At 43.2% G+C, this 21,065-nt stretch overlaps 1 protein-coding gene and 1 long non-coding RNA gene across 5 annotated transcripts in view; both read right to left on the minus strand.

The window, feature by feature from the left end:
* The window catches only part of MYO1D (myosin ID), a 173,071-nt gene extending 167,393 nt beyond the window's left edge, over nucleotides 1–5,678 (minus strand). Inside the window, exon 1 of one of the 2 annotated variants that reach the window (XM_053359882.1) lies at nucleotides 5,441–5,678. In XM_053359882.1, coding sequence (XP_053215857.1) covers nucleotides 5,441–5,535 — 95 coding nt within the window. In that variant the 5' untranslated portion in view covers nucleotides 5,536–5,678. Of the gene's footprint in view, nucleotides 1–4,018; nucleotides 4,083–5,440 lie in introns of those variants that run through there. The other variant, XM_053359883.1, reaches the window with a different exon arrangement.
* Nucleotides 5,679–6,463: 785 nt separating this feature from the next.
* On the minus strand, nucleotides 6,464–20,165 carry LOC128400019 (uncharacterized). Of its 3 annotated transcripts, XR_008327294.1 has the most exons (5): nucleotides 19,657–20,165; nucleotides 18,540–19,484; nucleotides 11,469–11,586; nucleotides 6,808–6,975; nucleotides 6,464–6,644 (listed from the first exon to the last, which is right to left on the minus strand). It is a non-coding gene; the product is annotated as an uncharacterized LOC128400019 (long non-coding RNA). The 3 variants fall into 3 exon arrangements; XR_008327293.1 differs by lacking the exons at nucleotides 18,540–19,484; nucleotides 19,657–20,165 and adding an exon at nucleotides 16,746–16,808 and having other exon boundaries at nucleotides 6,464–6,629; XR_008327292.1 differs by lacking the exons at nucleotides 18,540–19,484; nucleotides 19,657–20,165 and adding an exon at nucleotides 16,746–16,808.
* Between the last annotated feature and the right edge of the window lie 900 nt (nucleotides 20,166–21,065).

Consider the following 21,065-nt stretch of genomic DNA (forward strand, 5'->3'; position numbering starts at 1 on the left):
ATATATGTTCAAAAAATAAATAAAGCAACAGCTCTCTTCACTGAGAAGGCACTGAAGGCAGGGTTCGAATCCTCACATACCCATGAAGCTCACTGGGTGACCTTGGACCAGTCACCATCTCTTAGCCTAACCTACCTCACTGGGTTGTTGCGAGGGTGAAATGGGGAGGAGAAGCATGTGCACCACCTTGAGATCCTTGGCAGAGAATGGTGGTATATAAATGTAATAAATAAATAACAAATAAACCAGCAGTTGCCCCTAATAAATGAGCGGCTTCTGCCAAGGGGCATACAATTCACCCAGATCCTGGATAGAGGAAAGGAAGACACTGCCTGCTTCAAGACCCTGGAATTTTGTGCTCCTCTTGTCATTGCTCCGGGAACTTCAGATTTGAAAACCACTAGATTATAGAATAGGATCAAGAGATGATGAACAGAGTAAACTGGGATGCCCTAAATTGTGGAGGGGGAATGTAGTTGTATAGGGCTAGGGATAAAATTTTTGTTGCTAAGTAGAATGTTGAAATCCAGGCGCTCCAAGATGGCACTCTAAACACATGTTTTGGGGGAAATGGATATAATTCCTCACACTTCTCTTAAACCACCAGAACTCAGGTCATCCAATGAAGCTGACCGGCAGGAAATTCAGGTGAGAGGATGCGGGGGGGGGGAGTATTACTTCACAGAGTGTATAATTTATGGAACTCACCATCATAGAAGGTCACTAGCTGAGATGGATTTTAAAAGATTAGAGAAATTCAGTCTATCAATAGCTGCTAGTCATGACCTCTAGTTTGAGAGGCCACTAAATACTAGTTGCCAGAAAGTGACAGGAAAGGGCTATTGACCATGTCTTACTTATGGGCTTCTCAGATGAACCTGACCGGCCACTACAGGAAGCAGAATGTTGGACTGGATGCACCATGGTCCAATCTGACTTTGACACAGTAATATCCTAGAACAGATTTTAAAGGAGCCTATTTGCAAGATTCTTGATAACAATGTAGTCATTAGTAGAAGCTGGGACAATCTTATGCTGGCTTCTACTGAAGAACACTCAATCAGACAACTCCCGTTTCTTCTTTATTCTAATTGCAGAGCTTGGTGAATTGTGGGAATTCTGTGGATGTAATTTATCTAGATTTCGTCAAATCATTTGACCAAGTCCTTAATCATATTTTGGTTAGCAAATTGGTTAAATGCAGGCTAGACAATAATGCTGTCAGCTGGATTAACAGCTAATTGAAAAACTGTACTCAAGAATGGAGCAGGGCTTTGCTCCGAGCCCCATATACTTCAACAACATTTTCATTAATGACTTAGATGAAGGAGCAGAAGGGATCCTTATCTAGTTTGGCAAGGACAAAGAACTGAGTGGGATACAAAGTTCTGCATCTGGGAAGGGGCGTGTGTGAACAGATATAGGATGGGAGATGCTCAACTTGGCAGCAGTACATGTGAAAATGATCTCAGGATTGTAGCTAATCACAAGATACCAATGAGTCAACAGTGTGAGGCAGCTGCAAACAAGGCTAGGGAAATTTTAGGCTGCAGGAGAGTCATACTCTCCAACTCAAAAAGCAATAGTTCAATTTTATGCAGAAATCTTAATTCATCAGGAGTACTGTGCCCTGTTCTGGGCTGTTGCACTTAAAGGAGGAAATAGACAGTCCGGTATTGGTTCAGAGGAAGGCAAGAAAAAAAACAAGTCCTATGAGGAAAAGTTAAAGCAGGACAGTTGGTTACAGTGTGGTGCTGATAATGCCAAGGTTGAAGGTTCGATCCCCGTATGGAACAGCTGCATATTTCTGCATTGCAGGGGGTTGGACTAGATGATCCTCAGGGTCCCTTCCAACTCTACAGTTCTATGATTCTATGAATGAGGAACCTGTGGCCCTCTAGATATCGTTGAATTCCAACTCCCATCAGCCTCAGTCAGCATGACCAATGGCCAGGGGTGATGGGATATGGGATCCAGCAACATCTGCAATACTACAAGGTCCCCAATCCTGGACTAAAATAAGTGGGTATGCTTATCCTGGCCATGAGAAGGGGGCAGGATGTGGGAGATGACAACACACTTCAATTACCTAAACAGCTGTCACTAAAGAACAGAACAAAGACTTGCTCCATGCTGCTTCAGAGGGCAGGATTAGATCTAATGGGTTTAAGTTACAGGAGGGTAGATTTTGATTCAACATTAGGAAAATCTTCTTAATGATAATATCAATTTTGACAATGGAATTAAAGACTTGGTGTGGGGTTTTCCTTTGCTGAAGGTCTTCAAGCAGAGTCTGGAAAGCCGTTAATTGAGGCTTCCCTGCAACGAGAGGTTCCTATATGGCTCCTCCTAGCTCTATGATGACTTCCAAACATTATCCCATCCAGGAACTGACATAGCCCAGATTTTCAAGGAACTTCCATTAGGCAACTCTAGATAGTTCTCTTGCTTCTGGAAGAACAGGCCCCACTACTCTTGTGATCCTGAAAACACTTCTGGAAGTAGTGGATTTTCAAGAGAGATTTGGAAGACAAGGAGGACAACTAATCCAGTGTATAGGTGAAAGAATGTTAGATCGCACAAGGGGAGAGAGGCTTCAGTAGGAGACCATAAATCCTGTTCATCAGCTATGTCTTTCAAACCAAATTGCACAATTTATCCCTGGATGAATTAGGGCTTATGCTAACGTCCTAAGCATATTTACTTAAAAATAAACTGAACTGAAACCAATTGAACAAAGTTCCATAAAGATATGTCCAGGATCAGTATGTCTGTTTTCATGAAATATAAACTTCGCCAACCCAGAAATGCTCATATGTGCCAAATGTGTTTAAATATAGTGACATGTCTACAGCCACAGACCACACACCCGCCCAGAGAAATGGAATACCATTTTGCCACGAAACCAACAAAAATAGGCACTGACCAGCTGCTGCAACTGAGCTAAACATCTAGAAGAGGAGATGCCTGCTTCACTGCAAGAAAGCTAGATGCAACTTATTTGCAATGAAGGAAGAGAATATATATTTGCAAAACGTTTTGATACTCCACTTAGCAAGACTAAGCATACTTATTTGAAAATAAGTTCCATTCAATTAAATGGAAGGGTTCAAACAAGCACTCTCAAGATCATAAACATAAATGCTACTTTCTGAATGATGGTGAGGGGAGAGAAGACTGAAAAATTTACCATATTCTCTCCCCCGCCCCCTTTCAAATTATTTTCCCTGTTCTGCCTTCAAGAATTTCAGCCATTATTCTGTTCCTTGAAAGAGCTGTTTGCCAGGGCATAGTGATTATGAAATAGCCGCAGGGCAGGTGTTTCATGATCACATTGCCAACACATGGCAGCCCTGGAGGGAATTAGCAATTAACCATTGTATTCAATTCTGCTTTTTCTAAGAAGCAATTATAGTTCAGTTTTTAAGCATATATTTTACATTACTGAAAAGCAAGATGTGCCAGGTAACCCAATTCAGCTACCATTTTCGCTGGATGAAGATTCTGGACAGGATGGCAAAATACTCTCAGACTTTGGCCACAACTGCTGTGAACAACACAGATCAGAAAGAGATATTCAGTCTCTCCCCCTCTGTTCACTTGCTGGAGCTGCCAAAACAATGGCTGGTATTTTGTTTTATTTTTACAGGCTGCTATGCAATCTTGGTTGGGTAATATGGGGACAGAGGGATACCTAAGACAGGCATTCCCAACCTGCGGCCCTCCAGCTGTTTTGGCTTACAACTCCCATGATCTCTAGCTAACAGGACTAGTGGTCAGGGGTGATGGGAATTGTAGTCATAAATATCTGGAGGGCTGAAGGCTGGGGATGCCTGACCTAAGAGCAGCTTTTCTGCAGTTTACCTTGTTCTTTGATTATGAAACATTTTGTGGTCTGGATTTCATAGGGTTAGGAATGTGGGCATGGTGATGATGGCAGGAACCCTGACTAACAACACCTTACCAATGCTATGATTAAGACACACTACAAACATGCCATTCAAATCACAGTGCTTACTGATGAACGTTGAAATAGTGGTGATAAAAATCTCTCTATGCTCTCCTTTGGGAGGGGATCTACCCTGAAAGTTAGGGAAAGGTCAAAATACTTAGATAAATAAAATGAAATGGCTTTGGGATATTTCAAGCAGTTACTTCGGTTTTGCTGTTGAGGATTGATATTGAGCATGAGGCAGGATGTCAGCCTAGGTAGACCATTGATTTGACCTAGCAGGACCACACATGTACAATGCAAAGCACAAGGGGGCAACCTACAGCTCAAGGGTCACCTACAGTCCTCCACCACTTTCAGTGTGGTCTACCAAGCCCTAAATACAGTGGTACCTCGGGTTAAGTACTTAATTCGTTCCAGGGGTCCGTTCTTAACCTGAAGCACCACTTTAGCTAATGGGGCCTCCTGGTGCCGCTGCGTCGCCAGAGCACGATTTCTGTTCTCATCCTGAAGCAAAGTTCTTAACCCGAGGTAATATTTCTGGGTTAGCAGAGTCTGTAACCTGAAGCGTATGTAAACTGAAGCGTATGTACCCCAAGGCACCACTGTAATGAATGGATAGAAGAATAAAAGTGAGAAGGGTACTGTGAACAGGTGTGAGAGAGAATGAATGAATGAATGTGGAAAGGGAGAGAATGAATGCATGGGTGAACAAATTAAGGGAAGAGAGGCAGACAGACAAGCTCTTCCACCCACTTTTTGCTTCAGACCTCCCCACACACAGGTCCACAGCTACCTTCCCCCAAAAGAATATGGTCTCCGACTCATCCCCCTGACAAAACCATTGATGTATGATTCTATGAAAGTTAACACCCTCCTCATGGCCACTACTGGCAATAAGATGCTGCGGGGCTCCTATTTAAGTGACTGGATTTAAAAAAAACAAAAACCACAAAATCATTATCAGGATAAGATTAAAAGAGCCTATCAAGAGAAGGAAACTTTTGCAACCTGGTGCACTTCAGGCAGCGACCAGGAAAACGGAGTTGCCAACCAACCAGGAAATAATCCGGTCGGAATCTTGCCTCTTCCCACGAACTCGCCCCATATGGCCCAGAGGCAACCCGCCCACTCTTTCGCTCTCGGTCTTTAGCCACCCCACTCGCACCGGGGAGCCGCAGCAACGCCCAGGCGGTTTTCCGGGGCAGCGAGGGCTCGCAAGGATGGAAAAAAAGAGCTCCAGGTACGCGCGTGAGAGAGAAACGCTCGCTGCTGCTGGACCGCTCGAGAGCTCTGGGTTCGAATCCCGCGCAAAACCCGCGACCCTCAGCACCTGCCTGCTTCCCCCCTGCCCAGTCTCAACCCACCAATCAGAGAGATCTCTGCTCCTGCCCCCTCCCTCGGAAATTCGATGGGGAGGGGCGCTGGGAGAGAGAGAGAGGGGGACTCGCGACGCCCCGCCCACTCCCCCCACTCCTTTCTTTTTACCTCAGCCGAAGGTTGGCCATGAACTCGGGCATGGAGACGGCGTCGAGCAGCACGAAGTCCGCCTTGCCGAACTCGAGGCTCTCCTGCTCTGCCATGGCGCTGCGAAGGGTGTGAAGGGACCCGGCGGACGGAGCGGCAAAGCCCACACGGCGGGCGAAGGGAAGGAGGACGGTCGGGCGCGCGCGCCGGAGCCGGGCAGAAAAGCGCAGCCGACCGGCCGAGGGAGTCGACTGGAGGAGGCCACGCCCCCTTCACCTGAGAGGCCGCTCGAGACTGGAGGCGCGCGCGTCACGCCCGAGCTGGGCGGGGCTGCGGGTGGGGAGAAGCCACGCCCACTCTTGGATGCCTGCCGCCCCTCCTCTCTCTCGCTCTATGAAAGCTTTACTTGCAGGGCCATCTGGCGGCTCGCTTGCGTACGACGTGACGTTCAAACGTCGTCTCTCGACGTAGGTAGTTTAGAACGCTTGTAGCCCGCCTTTCCTCTCAAGGCGCTCCAGGCGAGGTGCGTGGTTTTTCTTTCCTTTTCCTCTTTTATCTCCACAACCATCTTGTGAGGTAGGCTCACAGAGAGTGGCTTCAATGGGTTTCTTTTTAAAAAAATGATTTTCAGGTTTATACATTTCCATAATTTTACAGTCATTTTTGAACATTTCAAAGCTTGACTTCCTTTCCCCTCTTTCTGCAGTTCCTAAAATTTATTTTTCATGTTTTCTGCATATCCAAATTAACGTAATTTGTTCATTTATTCATCTGCTTTAAATATTTACTCTTATGAAACTGCAGGTTATTACAATAATCCTGCCAATGTTCTTATCTGTTTACAGTTTGTAAATATTCAGTAAATCATTTCCATTCTTTTGTAAAAAGTTTGTTACCTTGATTTCTAATTTTTCTGGTAAGTTTTGCAGTTTCCGCATATCCCTTTTTTAAAAAAATAATCTTTATTGATTTAAAATATCATCTTACAAATGTATTACAAAATGGTTACTACAAAATTAAACACGAAGTTAAAAAGAGAAAGAATAAAGAGAATAAAAATAAAAAGAACAAAAGAGAATTAACAATAAGAAAAGAATATCAGTTATAGCATCCTGTCTTGTAGGTGTTTCACATTTCCAGCTTCTTGCTACCAATATTCTTGCAGCTGTAATTGAGTACATAAGCAGTGGTCTTGTATTTTGCTTTATTTCTGTTGGCAGTATTCCTAGAAGGAAAATATCCGGTCTTTTTTTAAAAGTAAATTTAAATAATTTCTTAAATTCATAATGTATGTTATTCCAAAACTCGCTTATAACCATACAAGTCTACCACATATGGTAGTAAGATCCTATCTCATTTTTACGCCAACTTTATAAAAAGTTTGTTACCTTGATTTCCAATTTTTTTGGTAAGTTTTGCAGTTTCTGCATATTCCAAAAGTTTTGGAATCCATTCTTCTTTCGCTGGGACTTCTTTCCATTCTTGGGCAAGTAACATTCTAGCCACTGTAGTCGCATACATGGATAAATTTCTGTACAGTTTGGATAGTTCTGTCCCTATAATTTCCAAAAGCAAAGTTTCTGGGTTTTGTTTTTTTTTACAAACATTATTTTAAACATTTTTTTCAATTCATTATATATCAATTCCCATTAAGCTTTAACGTTGCTACAAGACCACCACATATGATAAAAAGAACCTTCTTTCTCTTTACATTTCCAACACTTACAGTATTTGCTTTAGATTTATACATTTTTGCCAGTTTACTTGGTGGTAGGTACTGTTATAAGAAAAACTGCTCCTTTCCCTTATGGGGTATCCAAGAGCCCGTATAGAGTCCTTAAGTGGGTTCCCTGTTGGTAGGAGAAAATAACAGGCCAACCAGAGAATATTGAGAAGCAAAGCAGCTGGTAACCCTGATCTATATTAAACTGTTGCAACAGGGTCCTCACTCACCACATGCAGGAGAGAGGAGGAACCCAGAACAATGGTGCACAAGCCCTTATATAGACTTTTAAAATTGCTAACCCTGTAGCTCAAGACTACTCCCAAAAACATCATACATACATCACAGAAGGAGGCAGGTCTACAGCAGAAATCATAGCTGTCAAGTGTCCCTTATTTGAAGGGACAGTCCCTTATTCCAGCACCATGTCCCGCTGCTGTCCCTTATTGATGGATGTCCCTTAAATGTCCCTTAAATGATGTACCCTTAAATTTCAAAGGAAGCAGCTCCTCTCCCTCCCGGCCAGGGAGGAGGGAGGCTCCAACTGTGTTGCTTGAAGTCTAAGAACCCAATAAGAAGTCTAAGAATGACTGGGGGGTGGAGCTTGCATGCCTTGTGTGTGGCTAGTTAATGCAAGCTGAGGGGGGTTTTGAATGCTGAACGCCATTTTGTTGCACATGCTGCTGCAAACTTTGCAGTGCAAAGCAAGGCCGGGGAGCCATCTTAAGTTGAGGCTGCATAGGCGTTGTGGTGCATGTGATTCAGATTCTATTCAGTTGAACCTCTGGTTACAAAGTTGATTGGACATTGTTCTCGAAGCTGCCAGCATGAGTTTGACCAGACTGCAGGAGGACAGGAAGACTGGAGTGCCTGGAACAGTTGAGGCTACAGGTCCTTTATTTTGGCTGCTGGTCCAAGGCTGCTGGTCCCTTATTTTCAAATCTGTAAGTTGACAGCTATGGCAGAAATACATCACAGGAGGCTGTCTACAGCAGAAATCCTGTCTGCCAGGATACCTGACAGTGGTCACTGATTGCTTTACCTGGGCAGCCCTGCCATTCTTCTGTGATGGTAAATACTTTAATTCCTGAATCCAGGCCACAGGCTCACCCTATTCATACACAAATATGTCCTTAAGACAGGTAAGCAAAAGACAATGAAGAGGCTTTTCCATTTTCTTCCTCCTTGCCAAGAAATATTTGAGGTCAATTTGGGAGGGTCAGAATGGTTTGGGAGAGTCAATGACTTCAGGATTGCTCTCCTGTACTATTTCAGACACGTGGTTTATATACTTATGTATGTGTTTCCCTTGTACATTTAGGAACGTTTATTTTATACTTGGGACCATAGAATTCTTATAACAGTACCATTGATGTATCATTTTCATATAATTTTAATGCTGTAAATTTTCTATCCATATTCCTCAATGGTTTTCATGAGTGAGTCCAGGTTGGAGAGGCTAATGCTCCAACCTTTTTTCTTTCTTTTTTAAAAATGCAATGCCTTTGGGATATTTCAAGCAGCTACTTTGGTTTTGCTATTGAGGATGGATATGGAGGATAAGACAGGATGTCAGCCTAGGTGGACCCTTGATTTGCAATTTAATTGCATTTTTAAAAAAGAAAAAATAATTTTTATTGCAGAGTTTTCCAACCTTTTCATGCTGGTGGCGCACTTTTTAGACATGCAACATTTCGCGACACGGTAATTCCATTTTACCAGCAAAGCAGAGGTGAAACTATCCCCTTTCCAGCCTACACACTATGTTGAAGATGCTAATGTGTCACAACGCAAAGTTTGGAAAGTTCTGCTTTATTGTTCTGTTATGAGAGGAGTAGCACAAGTTAGGTAGAGACCTTCCCCGATAAAGGGGACAACAATAAACGAGAATGCACTAGTAAAGTGGACGTAACGAAAACATGCAATGCAGCTTCCCATAGCTGTCATAAAAAGAACATGCTGTGAGATGCACCGTGTCTCCTTACAGAGTTTCTGCTCTCTGACACAAAGGCAGCAGACCAATGTACTACTACTATTATTATTATTATACCCTACCTCCCCCCCCCACCCGGCAGGGACTCAGGGTGGTTTTCAGATAATGTAAGAATAGCTAAAAATATGAGGGGGCACCTATAATTTAAAACAATCAAACATTAATAGAATTAAAACTCTCTCCCTGTAGGAAAGATCTATTAAAAACATACAGACAATCGCACCCAAAACAGCAGGGCACCAGCCCTTTTGTTAAAAATGATCAGTTCTTAAAAGCCTGTGGAAAGACAACAAGGGGGGGAACCAGTTCAGCTTCTCTAGGGAAGGAGTTCTCAAGTTGTATTGGAGCAAAAAAGGTAAAAAGTTGACTCGGGGGTGTGGTGCTCATCTCGCTTTCAGGCCAAGGGAGTTGGCGTTTGTCCGCAGACAGCTTTCCAGGTCATGTGGCCAGCATGACTAAACCACTTCTGGCACAATGGGACACCGCGATGGAAACCAGAGCGCACGGAAACGCCATCTACTTTCCCGCCGCAGCGCTATCTATTTATCTACTTGCACTGGCATGCTTTCGAACTGCCAGGTTGGCAGGAGCTGGGACAGAGCAACAGGAGCTCACTCCACGCAGGGATTCAAACCGCTGACCTGATCGGCAAGCTCAAGAAGCTCAGTGATTTAGACCACAGCGCCACCCTTGTCTTGGAGCAGCCATCACCAAGAAGGCCCTCCTGCGTCCCCACCAAGTGTCCCTGCAAGGGTGGCAGGACCAGGAGAAGGGCCGTCCCCTGAAAATCACAAAACCCAGGCAGGTTTCAGAAATGCAGTCTTTCGGATAGCTTGCACCTAAGCTGCGTTAGGGCTTTATAGCTAATGACCAGCACTTTGAATTGTGCCCCTGAATGTCAGCTGCTGGGGAGTATGGGTGGGAAGAGTTCTATTGAGATCAGTTCCTGCTTCAGAGGCTTCTCACAGGGTTTTTGTTGGCTACTGTGAGAGCAGGACAGTGGATTAACTGGGCCTTTGGCATGGGCGTAGCCAGGGGGCAGGGAGGGGCATCTGCCCCCCCCATAATCAATAAAAATACATAGTGAACTGAGGTTCTTCCCCCCCCCCCCAACTAAAATCCTGGCTATGCCCATGACTCTTTGGCCGAATCCAGTGGTGGTGCTGTTCTAATATACAGTGGTACCTCGGGTTACATATGCTTCAGGTTACATACACTTCAGGTTACAGACTCCACTAACCCAGAAATAGTACCTCGGGTTAAGAACTTTGCTTCAGGATAAGAACAGAAATTGTGCTCCGGCGGCGCAGCGGCAGCAGGAGGCCCCATTAGCTAAAGTGGTGCTTCAGGTTAAGAACTTACTTAACCCGAGGTACCACTGTATTATCTAAAACATTTCTCTGAATCCTTTTCAGCACGTTCAATTCCATGGCAAACTCCCAGGGTTTGTTCAGCGGAAAGCTCAATGTGGAAACTGCCCCTCAGAAGCAGAAAATGAGAACTGCTGTTGCGGATTTAGCATCCTCATATCAGCTCAGGTGGATTGGGACCACAAATGGCACGTTACAAATTTAAATTTAAACCAACGAGGTGAGAATTATATTTGTTGCACCTTGAACTGATAGGATGCTAGAAACTCAGCTAATGACACTTTGCCACTTGCTTTCCTAAAAGAAGAAGCTTTAATTTCTTAAATCGCTGCATACTGGACGGCTAAAAAGCATAAGGACAAAGCCACTACAAAGAAAAGGTTGGGGGGAGACAGCTTGTTCTATTAAATACTGTGCTAAGCCTTAGCTATAGGTTTAAGGTAAAGGTAAAGGGACCCCTGACCATTAGGTCCAGTCGTGACCGACTCTGGGGTTGCGGCACTCATCCCGCTTTATTGGCCGAGGGAGCCGGCGTACAGCTTCCGGGTCATGTGGCCAGCATGACTAAGCCGCTTCTGGCGAACCAGAGCAGTGCACAGAAACGCTGTTTACCTTCCCGCCGGAGCGGTACCTATTTATCTACTTGCACTTTGACGTGCTTTCAAACTGCTAGGTTGGCAGGAGCTGGGACTGAGCAACGGGAGCTCACCCCATCACGGGGATTCGAACCGCCGACCTTCTGATCAGCAAGTCCTAGGCTCTGTGGTTTAACCCACAGCGCCACCTGAGTCCCCAGCTGTAGGTTTACTCGTCCACATTTTTAGGCTATATAGCCCAACTTCCTTGTACTTCGTGTTTTCTTTAGTGCAACAGTGTTCTTCCTCATTTCCCCTTCTTTAGGCATGAATTGTAGTCTAGTTTCCTTGACAGACCCAAAGTTTACAAGAGTGCTTTAAATGCTACCTTAATCTGGGTTTCCAGCTCTTCAGCCACCTCTGGGTCCTTGGGTCATTTCAGTTGTTACTTGGGCTGTAGGCAGTAGTAGATAAGCTTTTGGCAGCCCAGAAATAAGAATGATCACCTGAGAATTGATGAAGATAAAATATAAATTAATGGAACACCTGTAAGGGCTTAGTTTAACGGTGTGTAACCTCAGTGCTATAATCCTATAGACTGAGGGTATAATCCGACCTAGAACGTTTATCTGGGTGCAAACTCTATTTAACCCAATGGGATTTCCTTCTGCGCAGACATATAGGTTTGTGGTGTGAACTACTTGTAGCTTGCTAGGGGTGGAAAACCCGAGCAAAATCAAGCTTTGTGGCTCTTTTCATACATGCAGACAGAGATTACAAATGTTGCTGCTGCTTCCACCCACTCCCCAGTATCAGACGGACGCTCACATAAATAGCATTAGATAAGCCAGGAGGGCAGTTTCATGAGTTTTGTATGGAAATAGGCCACTAGATGGTGCCTAACATGGAATGTGTATAGACTTGTGCGATGCTGGTTCCCAGTTTAATGCTTAGGAACTTTGTTTTCGGAGTTTTGTCTTGTTTCACATCTTAATCTGTGGTTCTTCTAAATAATAATACTACAATTATAAAACATATTAATGACGCTGCAGAGGCAACAGGAAGGACTGTATTCGAATGTTCCTGATGTTTGAATGCTTTTAAAGATTTTTTTTTTCTAAGTAGGGCACGTAGGATTAAACTTTCAGTGAACCCCTCTTGAAACCTTATCTTGGTTTGTCAGCACTGTTGTGATTGTGCCCTTATTCCTTTATAGCTGCAATGAAGGAAACATTGGTTCCTTGTCAGCAAGGTGGACTCTGTTCCTCAACACTCGCTCACATCCTTCCAGACAGAATAAAAAAGTAACTAAGCTATTCATACTACAGCTACAAGATTCTAAAACGGGTAAATATGAAACCAAGAAGCACACCCCAGCATGCATGATGGAGGGTTTACTTGACGTTTTTATTCAATTGTCAAATTCAGTTACGTTTCTCTTTTTTATATATACAGTACCTTGGTTTACAAACTTAATCCGTTCCAGAAGTCCATTCTTAAACCAAAGCGTTCTTAAACCAAGGTGTGCTTTCCCATAGCAGTGGGGGACTCAATTTACAAATGGAACACACTCAACAGGAAGCGGAACATGTTCTGCTTCCAAGGCAAAGTTCACAAACCAAAACACCTACTTCCAGGTTTGCAGCGTTCTTAATCCAAGTTGTTCATAAACTAAGCTGTTCTTAAACCAAGGTACCACTGTATATATATAAATTTATTTATTTGGTTTTTCAAATTAAAGTTTTACAATCACATATCCAACATAACAAAAAAAACAAAACATTTATTTAAGTAGTTGAGGTTTTTTCAGAACATCGCCCTAGTTGCCATGCGTCCAGGTTTTCCAATTCGGCGAAATTCCGCCTGGACTTCATTTTCACAGTCAGATTCCCGGACATGTCCTGGAGAAACAGGGACATATGGCAGCCCTGTGATAATAGAGCTTGAGTCTTTCTGATGTTGAGTTACAAACGTCAAAACAGTATTATCATGCTAACAAAACTAGAGGCGTTCATATCAGTTAAGGACTGATTCTTGGGGTTTACTTCTAAAGCCTGTGATCCACTTGCACAGGCTGTGTGACCCACAGATTAGGAAATGCTATTCTAAACAAAACTCTTCTATTGCAATAATTAATATAATATAATATAATACAATACAATACAATATAATGCTTCTGAACATGGGCTAGCCAAGATTTATTTTAGGGGGAGTCAGAACCGAGTGAGACCACGATGTTGCTGTAGGTGGGCCACTGGCCTGATCCAGCTCTTATGAAGAGCCTTCCTTTGATCTATTCCTCCAGGATCAGGTGAACATTGCTCTAACAATTCAAAGGTCACAATTATAGAACAAATATTCATAAATGCACACATATCTAAATAAATGAACCCAGTGCTCTTTTTCCTAAAAAAAATGTTTAGGGGTACTCTCATTTTCCTACTCATATTGAAATCCTGCCTCTCAATGAGGCCAAACTTAGATCCACAGAATGTTTAGGGGTATGCATCCCCCCCAGAAAAAAGCACGGTATGAACCATGTGTCTGAAATATGGGAGCTTAGGCCCTTGCATGGCCATAACAAATGATACCTGCAATAGCTCCCAAATTAGCATCCATTAAAGGAAAATCCCCCTTGCCACCCCAGACTATTAAATGCAATCTCCCTAACAGAGGAAGGTTGCCCAGTCACTGTAGCATTATTTTAGTGCATTAATGCCAGGCTCTCTGGTACTTTTATCTGCTGCTAACCGCTTCCTCCACCTCCTCTTTTTTTCAGGCACATAAAATCAGGTCCTGAGCATTCTTTTAGTATGAGGCGAGGGCAGCTAAAATTCCATGTGAATTAAAAACGACTGCGCCAGCACTGGAAGGAAATCAAGAGCTCTTCCGGATTGTATCGGGACAGCCATTGCCTGGTAACACTTAACAAGTCAAAGCATCACATAGTTAAATTGCTATCATACTTGAGCCCTATAGTAAATGACTCATCCTGCTCTTCTTCAAAAGTGGATAAAAAAAAGAGTTCTGTGCAGCATCTTTGGAAGTGAGACATCAAAGATTAACACAAATCTGCCATGGCATCGGCTTTTGCACACTACCGTCCTCTTCAGACGTGCAATTACTGTTATTATTTTATGCATTTGCTTTTCATCATTGTGAAAGTCACTTGCGCTATCTATCGGTTTCATTGGTTTTGAAAGTTATGATACGAATCCTGAGTCCTCGGGATAGAGAGAACTGAATTATTATTTTTTAATTTATACTGAACATGTGCTGTTTTGCTAATTTTGCTTATTCCCCCCCCCCCCGAAATCTGCAGAAAGCCAAGATGTTAATGCCCCTTTAAATGTATGCCGGCATGCATACCGCCGAACAAAATGGTAGCAGCAAATAGTCTGTGCTCCTCTAATTGAAACTCATTTGATGTGCGGGGAGGGAAACCCTTGTTTTGCTTTTAGACGTTTTAAAAAATGCAGATTTCCATACAAACGCAGTTCATTATCCCATCATGAAAGTCTGAAGTGGTTGCGGCTGGGAGTATGACGGCTCTGCAGTGTAATTCACTTTGAGTATTGCATGTTGGACATAGCTGTCAACCTTCCCTTTTTTTGCGGGAAATTCCCTTATTCCAGCGCCACTTCCCACTGCTATCCTGAATTGTTAGATATCCTGTAGACTGTCCCCGGGACAGGTGAGGCTGCTGATTCCTTATTTTCAAGGCTGCTGATACCTTATTTTCAAATCTGAAAGTTGACAGCTATGATGTTGGAGTTAGGGCCATTACAAGAAGCCTGCAATGTCGTCTAGTACCCCTGTTGCAGGTTGGGCTGGAAGGGTCCTGAAGCAGTCCTGTACCTTTATCCTGTGCTGCTATCCCTACACCGGTGGGGCTAAGAAAATAATGCATAACGCTGCTGTGTAGTCTTCTGTTTATATTCAAGATTCAAAGATGAGCTGTTTTCCCATTCTTAATACTCCCATTCAGCAGCTGTCCTGAGAGTGGCTTGTGACCACTGCCCCTGCAAATGTAGCTTATCTTTCTACCCTTGTTCCTTTGCATTTCATGAATCTCTGCATATTTTACAAAAACTAAACCCTTCAGTATCCCATTATTACATCCATCAAAACTTATTTACACTGTTGAATTTATCTTAATGCTGCCAACGTTTTTAAGTGGACACAGTTATTTCCCATGTATTCAATAAACGTTTTCCAGTCTTCTCTAAATGTATGTTATTCTTGTTCTCTTATTCTATATGTTAAGTCTGCAAGCTGCACATATTCTGTCAGTTTAAGTTGCTATTCTTCTTTAGTTGGGACCTCGCTCGTTTTCCATTTTTGGGCTAATGAAACACAGTCTGCAGTAGTGGCATAGATAAACAACCTTTTTTGACACCTGGGAATTTCCGTCTGAATTATCCCCAGCAAAAAGGACTTTGGTGTTTTGTTTTGTTTTTGAAAGATACTTTTAAAAATCAAGACCTTGAAAGTGGTAGAAGAGGGCTTTGAATGTATGGTGCGGTGGTTGTGATATAATTGGTGCTTTTTTCTGGGGGTACTCAAGGATATGCAGTACTGTACTGGAAACTTTTTCTCTAAAGAAAAGCACTGGATCGGGTAATGATGTGCATGCAATTACGAACCAGCTGTAACTTTGTATGGTGCGAGGGCAAGATCACACTGCCGACCTCACAATAGCCTGCCACCTTCTTGCTGGAACAATGAAGCATGGGAGAATCAGATGCACCGGAAGAGCATCTCAGATAAGATGGCTTTGAAAGAGGATTAGACGATTCAATGGAGGTGAGAGCTATCAAAGGCTACTAGCCATGATGGCAACACTCTGCCTCCACAGTGAGAGGCAGCTATGCTTCTCCAAAGAAGTTTTTGGAAGCCATAGGTGGGCAGAGGGCTCTTGTGCTTGAATCCTGCTTGCAGACATCTGGGAAGCCCCAGAGGGAAGGGGATGATGGACCATGGGCCTGATCCAGCAGTGTTTCATAAGGACCCCCTCCTTCCTCCTGCCCCAGTCATCTGTCCTCCTTCTGGCTCCAATCTCTCCCGGGATGAGGACAGGACAACAGAGGCAGTTCCCAAAGCTAGGCTGCTGCTTTCCCTCGCTGCAAAGCAGAGACATCAGCAGGCGCCTGGCTCCAAGCCATGCTAGCACCAGTCTATGGTGTGTATACAATCTATAGTTTTAAGGGAAAGGCCTCTGGCGGGATTTAGCTTGCACAGGGCAGGAGCATACTGAGATTTATTTTGTATTATCTGTTTGCACCATCACTGTGTGCGGCCCTTGAGAAAGAGGTTCATGCCCCAAGGGGCTTACAATCTTTAATTTGACATGGGGAGGCAACAGGGAAAGGTGGTTCCTGAGTCCTGCTGAAAGACAGAAGCCAGGGTCTGTGAGTTTAGTTTTAAGTGCCTGGTGTGGGTGTGACAGCTGAATGTGCTTCTGATGGGACGTTCTGTCCATGGAGTTCAGTCTGTGGTTTCCCCATTCACATGTGCAACTTCACTTGAAGTTGCAGTCATACAATATATGAAATGGCTTGCCTCATCTGAACATCGGCTGCTGTTTTTCTCCCAGAGGGCCTAAAGGACCCACCAAGGAAAGGAAAGCTTTCCTATGGGTCACGCAATGGATAGTTTCTCCTACCTCCTATCCTGGAGCTCTCCTTTAGTGAGGATGTAGCAGCCAAGTTCTGGCCCAAAGTCCGGCACGCAACAAATGGCTGAGGAGGCGCCATACCCACGTAAACAATGGGAAGTGGCGAAGAGGCACGAGGACAAAGATGCTTCTATGAGGATTCCTTCAGTGCCTTGGTAGGGCTGACCTGGGATCCAGAAAGGGAAACCAGGAACTGCACGGACGCCTTGGTTGCACTCTTGCCCATCAGCCTGGGAGCTGGAGACGCAGACCATTCTCCAGAAGCGTGGCCCTGTGAAGGAAGCAGGATATAGTATCCTCTTGGCATATGTGAGGAATGGATTCCCAATGGAATTAACTTGCCATTACTTCCAAAGGAAGCTTGGCTGACCAGCTTCTTGAGGAACTAGAGTCCCTCCTTTCTGATCTCATGCAGAAAGGTTCTTCTTCTTTCATTCTCCTTTTCTGCTCAACTTGTACCATGTCCTCCCTATGCTATGCAAAACTTTCATCCCTCTTTCTTGTTCTTTTTATATTCACTTCTTACTCCTCCAGCAGCTTTTCTCCCTTAACCCTTTCCTTTCTATCCTAATTGTTGTTTCTTGAATTTATATACAGTGGTACTTCGGGTTAAGTACTTAATTCGTTCCAGAGGTCCGTTCTTAACCTGAAACTGTTCTTAACCTGAAGCACCACTTTAGCTAATGGGGCCTTCTGCTGCTGCCGTGCCGCCAGAGCACGATTTCTGTTCTCATCCTGAAGCAAAGTTCTTAACCTGAAGCACTATTTCTGGGTTAGCGGAGTCTATAACCTGAAGCGTATGTAACCTGAGGTACCACTATATTGCCCTATAAACGCAGGTCTGAGGGCGGATCCTGATTGTATGTGTTAATTCAAAGTGTTGGTGTTGACCTTTAAAGCCCTAAACAGCCTCGTCCCAGTATACCTGGAGGAGCGTCTCCACCCATGTCGCTCAGCCTGGACACTGAGGTCCAGTTCCAAGGGCCTTTTGGTAGTTCCCTCACTGTGAGAAGTGAGGTTACAGGGAACCAGGCAGAGGGCCTTCTTGGTAGTGGTGCCCGCCCTGTGGGACGCCCTCCCACCAGATGTCAAGGAAATAAACAACTATCTGACTTTTAGAAGACATCTGAAGGCAGCCCTGTTTAGGGACGTTTTTAATGTTGGAAGTTTTATTCTGATTTTAGTGTTCTGTTGGGAGCCGCCCAGAGTGGATGTGGAAACCCAGCCAGATGGACGGGGAATAAATAATAAAATTATGATTATTATTATAAACAATCATATTTTTGCCTTACTTTTTATTTCCTTCAAACCTTCCTCTGGCCCTTTCCTTGGTGGGTCCTTTAGGCCCTCTGGGAGAAAAACAGCAGCCGATGTTCAGATGAGGCAAGCCGTTTCATATATTGTATGACTGCAACTTCAAGTGAAGTTGCACATGTGAATGGGGAAACCACAGACTGAACTCCATGGACAGAACGTCCCATCAGAAGCACATTCAGCTGTCACACCCACACCAGGCACTTAAATCTAAACTCACAGACCCTGGCTTCTGTCTTTCAGCAGGACTCAGGAACCACCTTGGACCCTCAACCTTTCCCTGTTGCCTCCCCGTGTCAAATTAAAGATTGTAAGCCCCTTGGGGCATGAACCTCTTTCTCAAGGGCCGCACACAGTGATGGTGCAAACAGATAATACAAAATAAATCTCAGTATGCTCCTGCCCTGTGCAAGCTAAATCCCGCCAGAGGCCTTTTCCTTAAAACCATAGATTGTATACACACCATACCTCTTGGGGAAAGGCCCTGCGTTCCGCTTCCGCTTGGGTTGTGTGCCAAGCAAACGCGGGTGTGTTAACAGCTTTGCTCTTCGCTAGGCTGCACTGGGATCCAAAAGGGGCAACCAGGAACCATATGGATGGCTTGATTGCCCCCTTCCCCTTCAGGTTGGGAGCTGGAGACGCGGACCATTCTCTGGAAACATGGCCCTGTGAAGGAAGCAGGATGTGATCTCCTCCTGGCACGTGTGAGGAATCGATCCCCAAAGGAATTAACAGGCCACAACTTCCAAAGGAAGCTTGGCTGATCAACTTCTTGAGGAGCTGGAGCGCTTCCTTTCTTGATCTCATGCAGAAAGGTACGCTCCCCATTCTCCTTTTACACTCTTTGACAGTGGAAAGGAATCTCTTAGAAGGCGGCGGACTCCTTTGCTGGAGGTTTTTAAGCAGAGGCTGGATGGCCTTGGATGATCTTGGTTGAGATTCCTGCATTGTAGGGGTTCGGACTAGAAACATGACCCTTGGGAAGAGATAGACATAACATTTTACTTTTTTAAAATATATCTTTATTAATTTAAAATAAATACATTTATGAAAAACAGACGTACATACAAAGTAAACAAACATACACTCAAAAAAACAAATAACAGAAAAATCAAACAAACCACCACACTATAAGATATAAGAAGATTAATATAATTATATATACTTCTGGTATTGAACACAATTATAAAATTTATAGAAAAGAAATTTAAAACTGACTTCCAATTAATCTCACTGTACTTTGTCTATCCATTACTTTATACCGCACAGTTACATATTTCTTATATAATTTCTTTTTACCTCCCTACAAACTTATATTTATGCAATACAGGGATCAGTCTAATTCTGCCAAGATGTTTCCTTTTATTCCATCGTTTTCTAAATATTCTTTAAAGATTCACCAATCCTTATATACTTTTTGTATAAAATAATAATAATAATAATAATAATAATAATAATAATAATAATAATAATAATAATTTATTATTTGTACCCCGCCCATCTGGCTGGGTTTCCCCAGCCACTCGGGGCGGCTTCCACAGAAACCAAAAATACAGTAAAATCACACATTAAAAACTTCCCTGACATTTTACATAACATAACATTTTACAAGGACAGGAAGAAACATCAAGGACAGAATAATTGCCACACACAGGAAGAACAAGGATATAGTCTGAGTGCCTCACTTGTAGTTCTAAAAATCATTTAATGTGTCAACACGAATGGAAGTTATTAATATTGCAGTTGTTGTATAAAGGATTATTATTTTGACTGGAATGTAATTGAAATTAATTAGATTTTGGAACACAGAAAAAAAGAAAATAATCAAACCATGAAATCTAGCCCGTGGGGGCCACCTAGATTATTAGTAATTGTATTATAATTTGGTATTGTTATAAAGAGGCTATTCTTGGATGGTAATTGAAAATGAATAAAAATTATTATAAAAAAGAGAAACTTCACAGTTCTATGATTCTATGATGCCTCCAATGAGCATTTTAAGCACATGACTTCTCCCAAAGGATCCTGGGGATTGTAGCTTCCCTCTAAAATTCCCAGAAACCATAACAAACTATAGTTCCCAACACCATTTGGGGGGGGGGAATATCTGCTTTTTAGAACATAGATGAGGAATCTGTGATTGGAGACAAGTCACACTCAGAATGGTAAAAGGAAGGGTTTTAGTTCCACCTCCCTTTCATTGCATGCTTATGTTCAGGATCCCCCTTTGTATTTTTGTGTGGAAAATCGGGTAGTAATGGTAGTTATTATTAAGAATTTATTTATACCCTGCCTTTCTGCCTGATGGAATGCAAGGGGGCTTACATATAAAAACGTTCAACAGCAGTTCAACCAATGAATTGACATGGAGTAAACGTTCAACAAATTTAATCTCTCTTTAAGGGCAGCAGAAATTCTCTAACCTGCCCAGGGTAAATTTAGGTATGGGGTTTCCGACATCCCCTTCTCACCTCGCCCTCCGGTTTTTAATCATTAACTATAACACACTACAGTTCCCAACATCATTTTTGGGGGGGAGGGGGAATATCTGCTTTTTAGAACATAGATGAACATGCAGTGGGAGGAGGCAAGAGCTTAAGTCAGCTTGCTCGCCTCCGTTTCCTAGGAACCAGGAATGGGAAGCTCCAGGGCTTTTAACAGTATGATTACAGAGAGTAGGGTGCGTAAAATATTGCATGGATGTAATATGGAAAGGAAGGTAATTACTGTACATTAGAGGTGCCGAAATTGCAATGGAGCAAAAAAACAAATATAGAAATAGAAATACCATGTTAAAATGATAAGAGAATAACAATAACTATTTTAAAAAAAACCAACTGTGAAGAATAAGAAATAAGCAGGGAGAGATAATATGCCAAAAAAAACAGAAAAGGAAGTTGAGGGAAGTCACCGGGGGGCGGGGCAGTTGGGGATCTACACTTTATTTTGTTTTGTTGAAATAATGATTGCGATGATGATAAAATTGTAAAACCC

This window comes from Podarcis raffonei, chromosome 13 (assembly GCF_027172205.1).
Source record: "Podarcis raffonei isolate rPodRaf1 chromosome 13, rPodRaf1.pri, whole genome shotgun sequence".
In the NCBI taxonomy this organism is placed as follows: domain Eukaryota; kingdom Metazoa; phylum Chordata; class Lepidosauria; order Squamata; family Lacertidae; genus Podarcis; species Podarcis raffonei.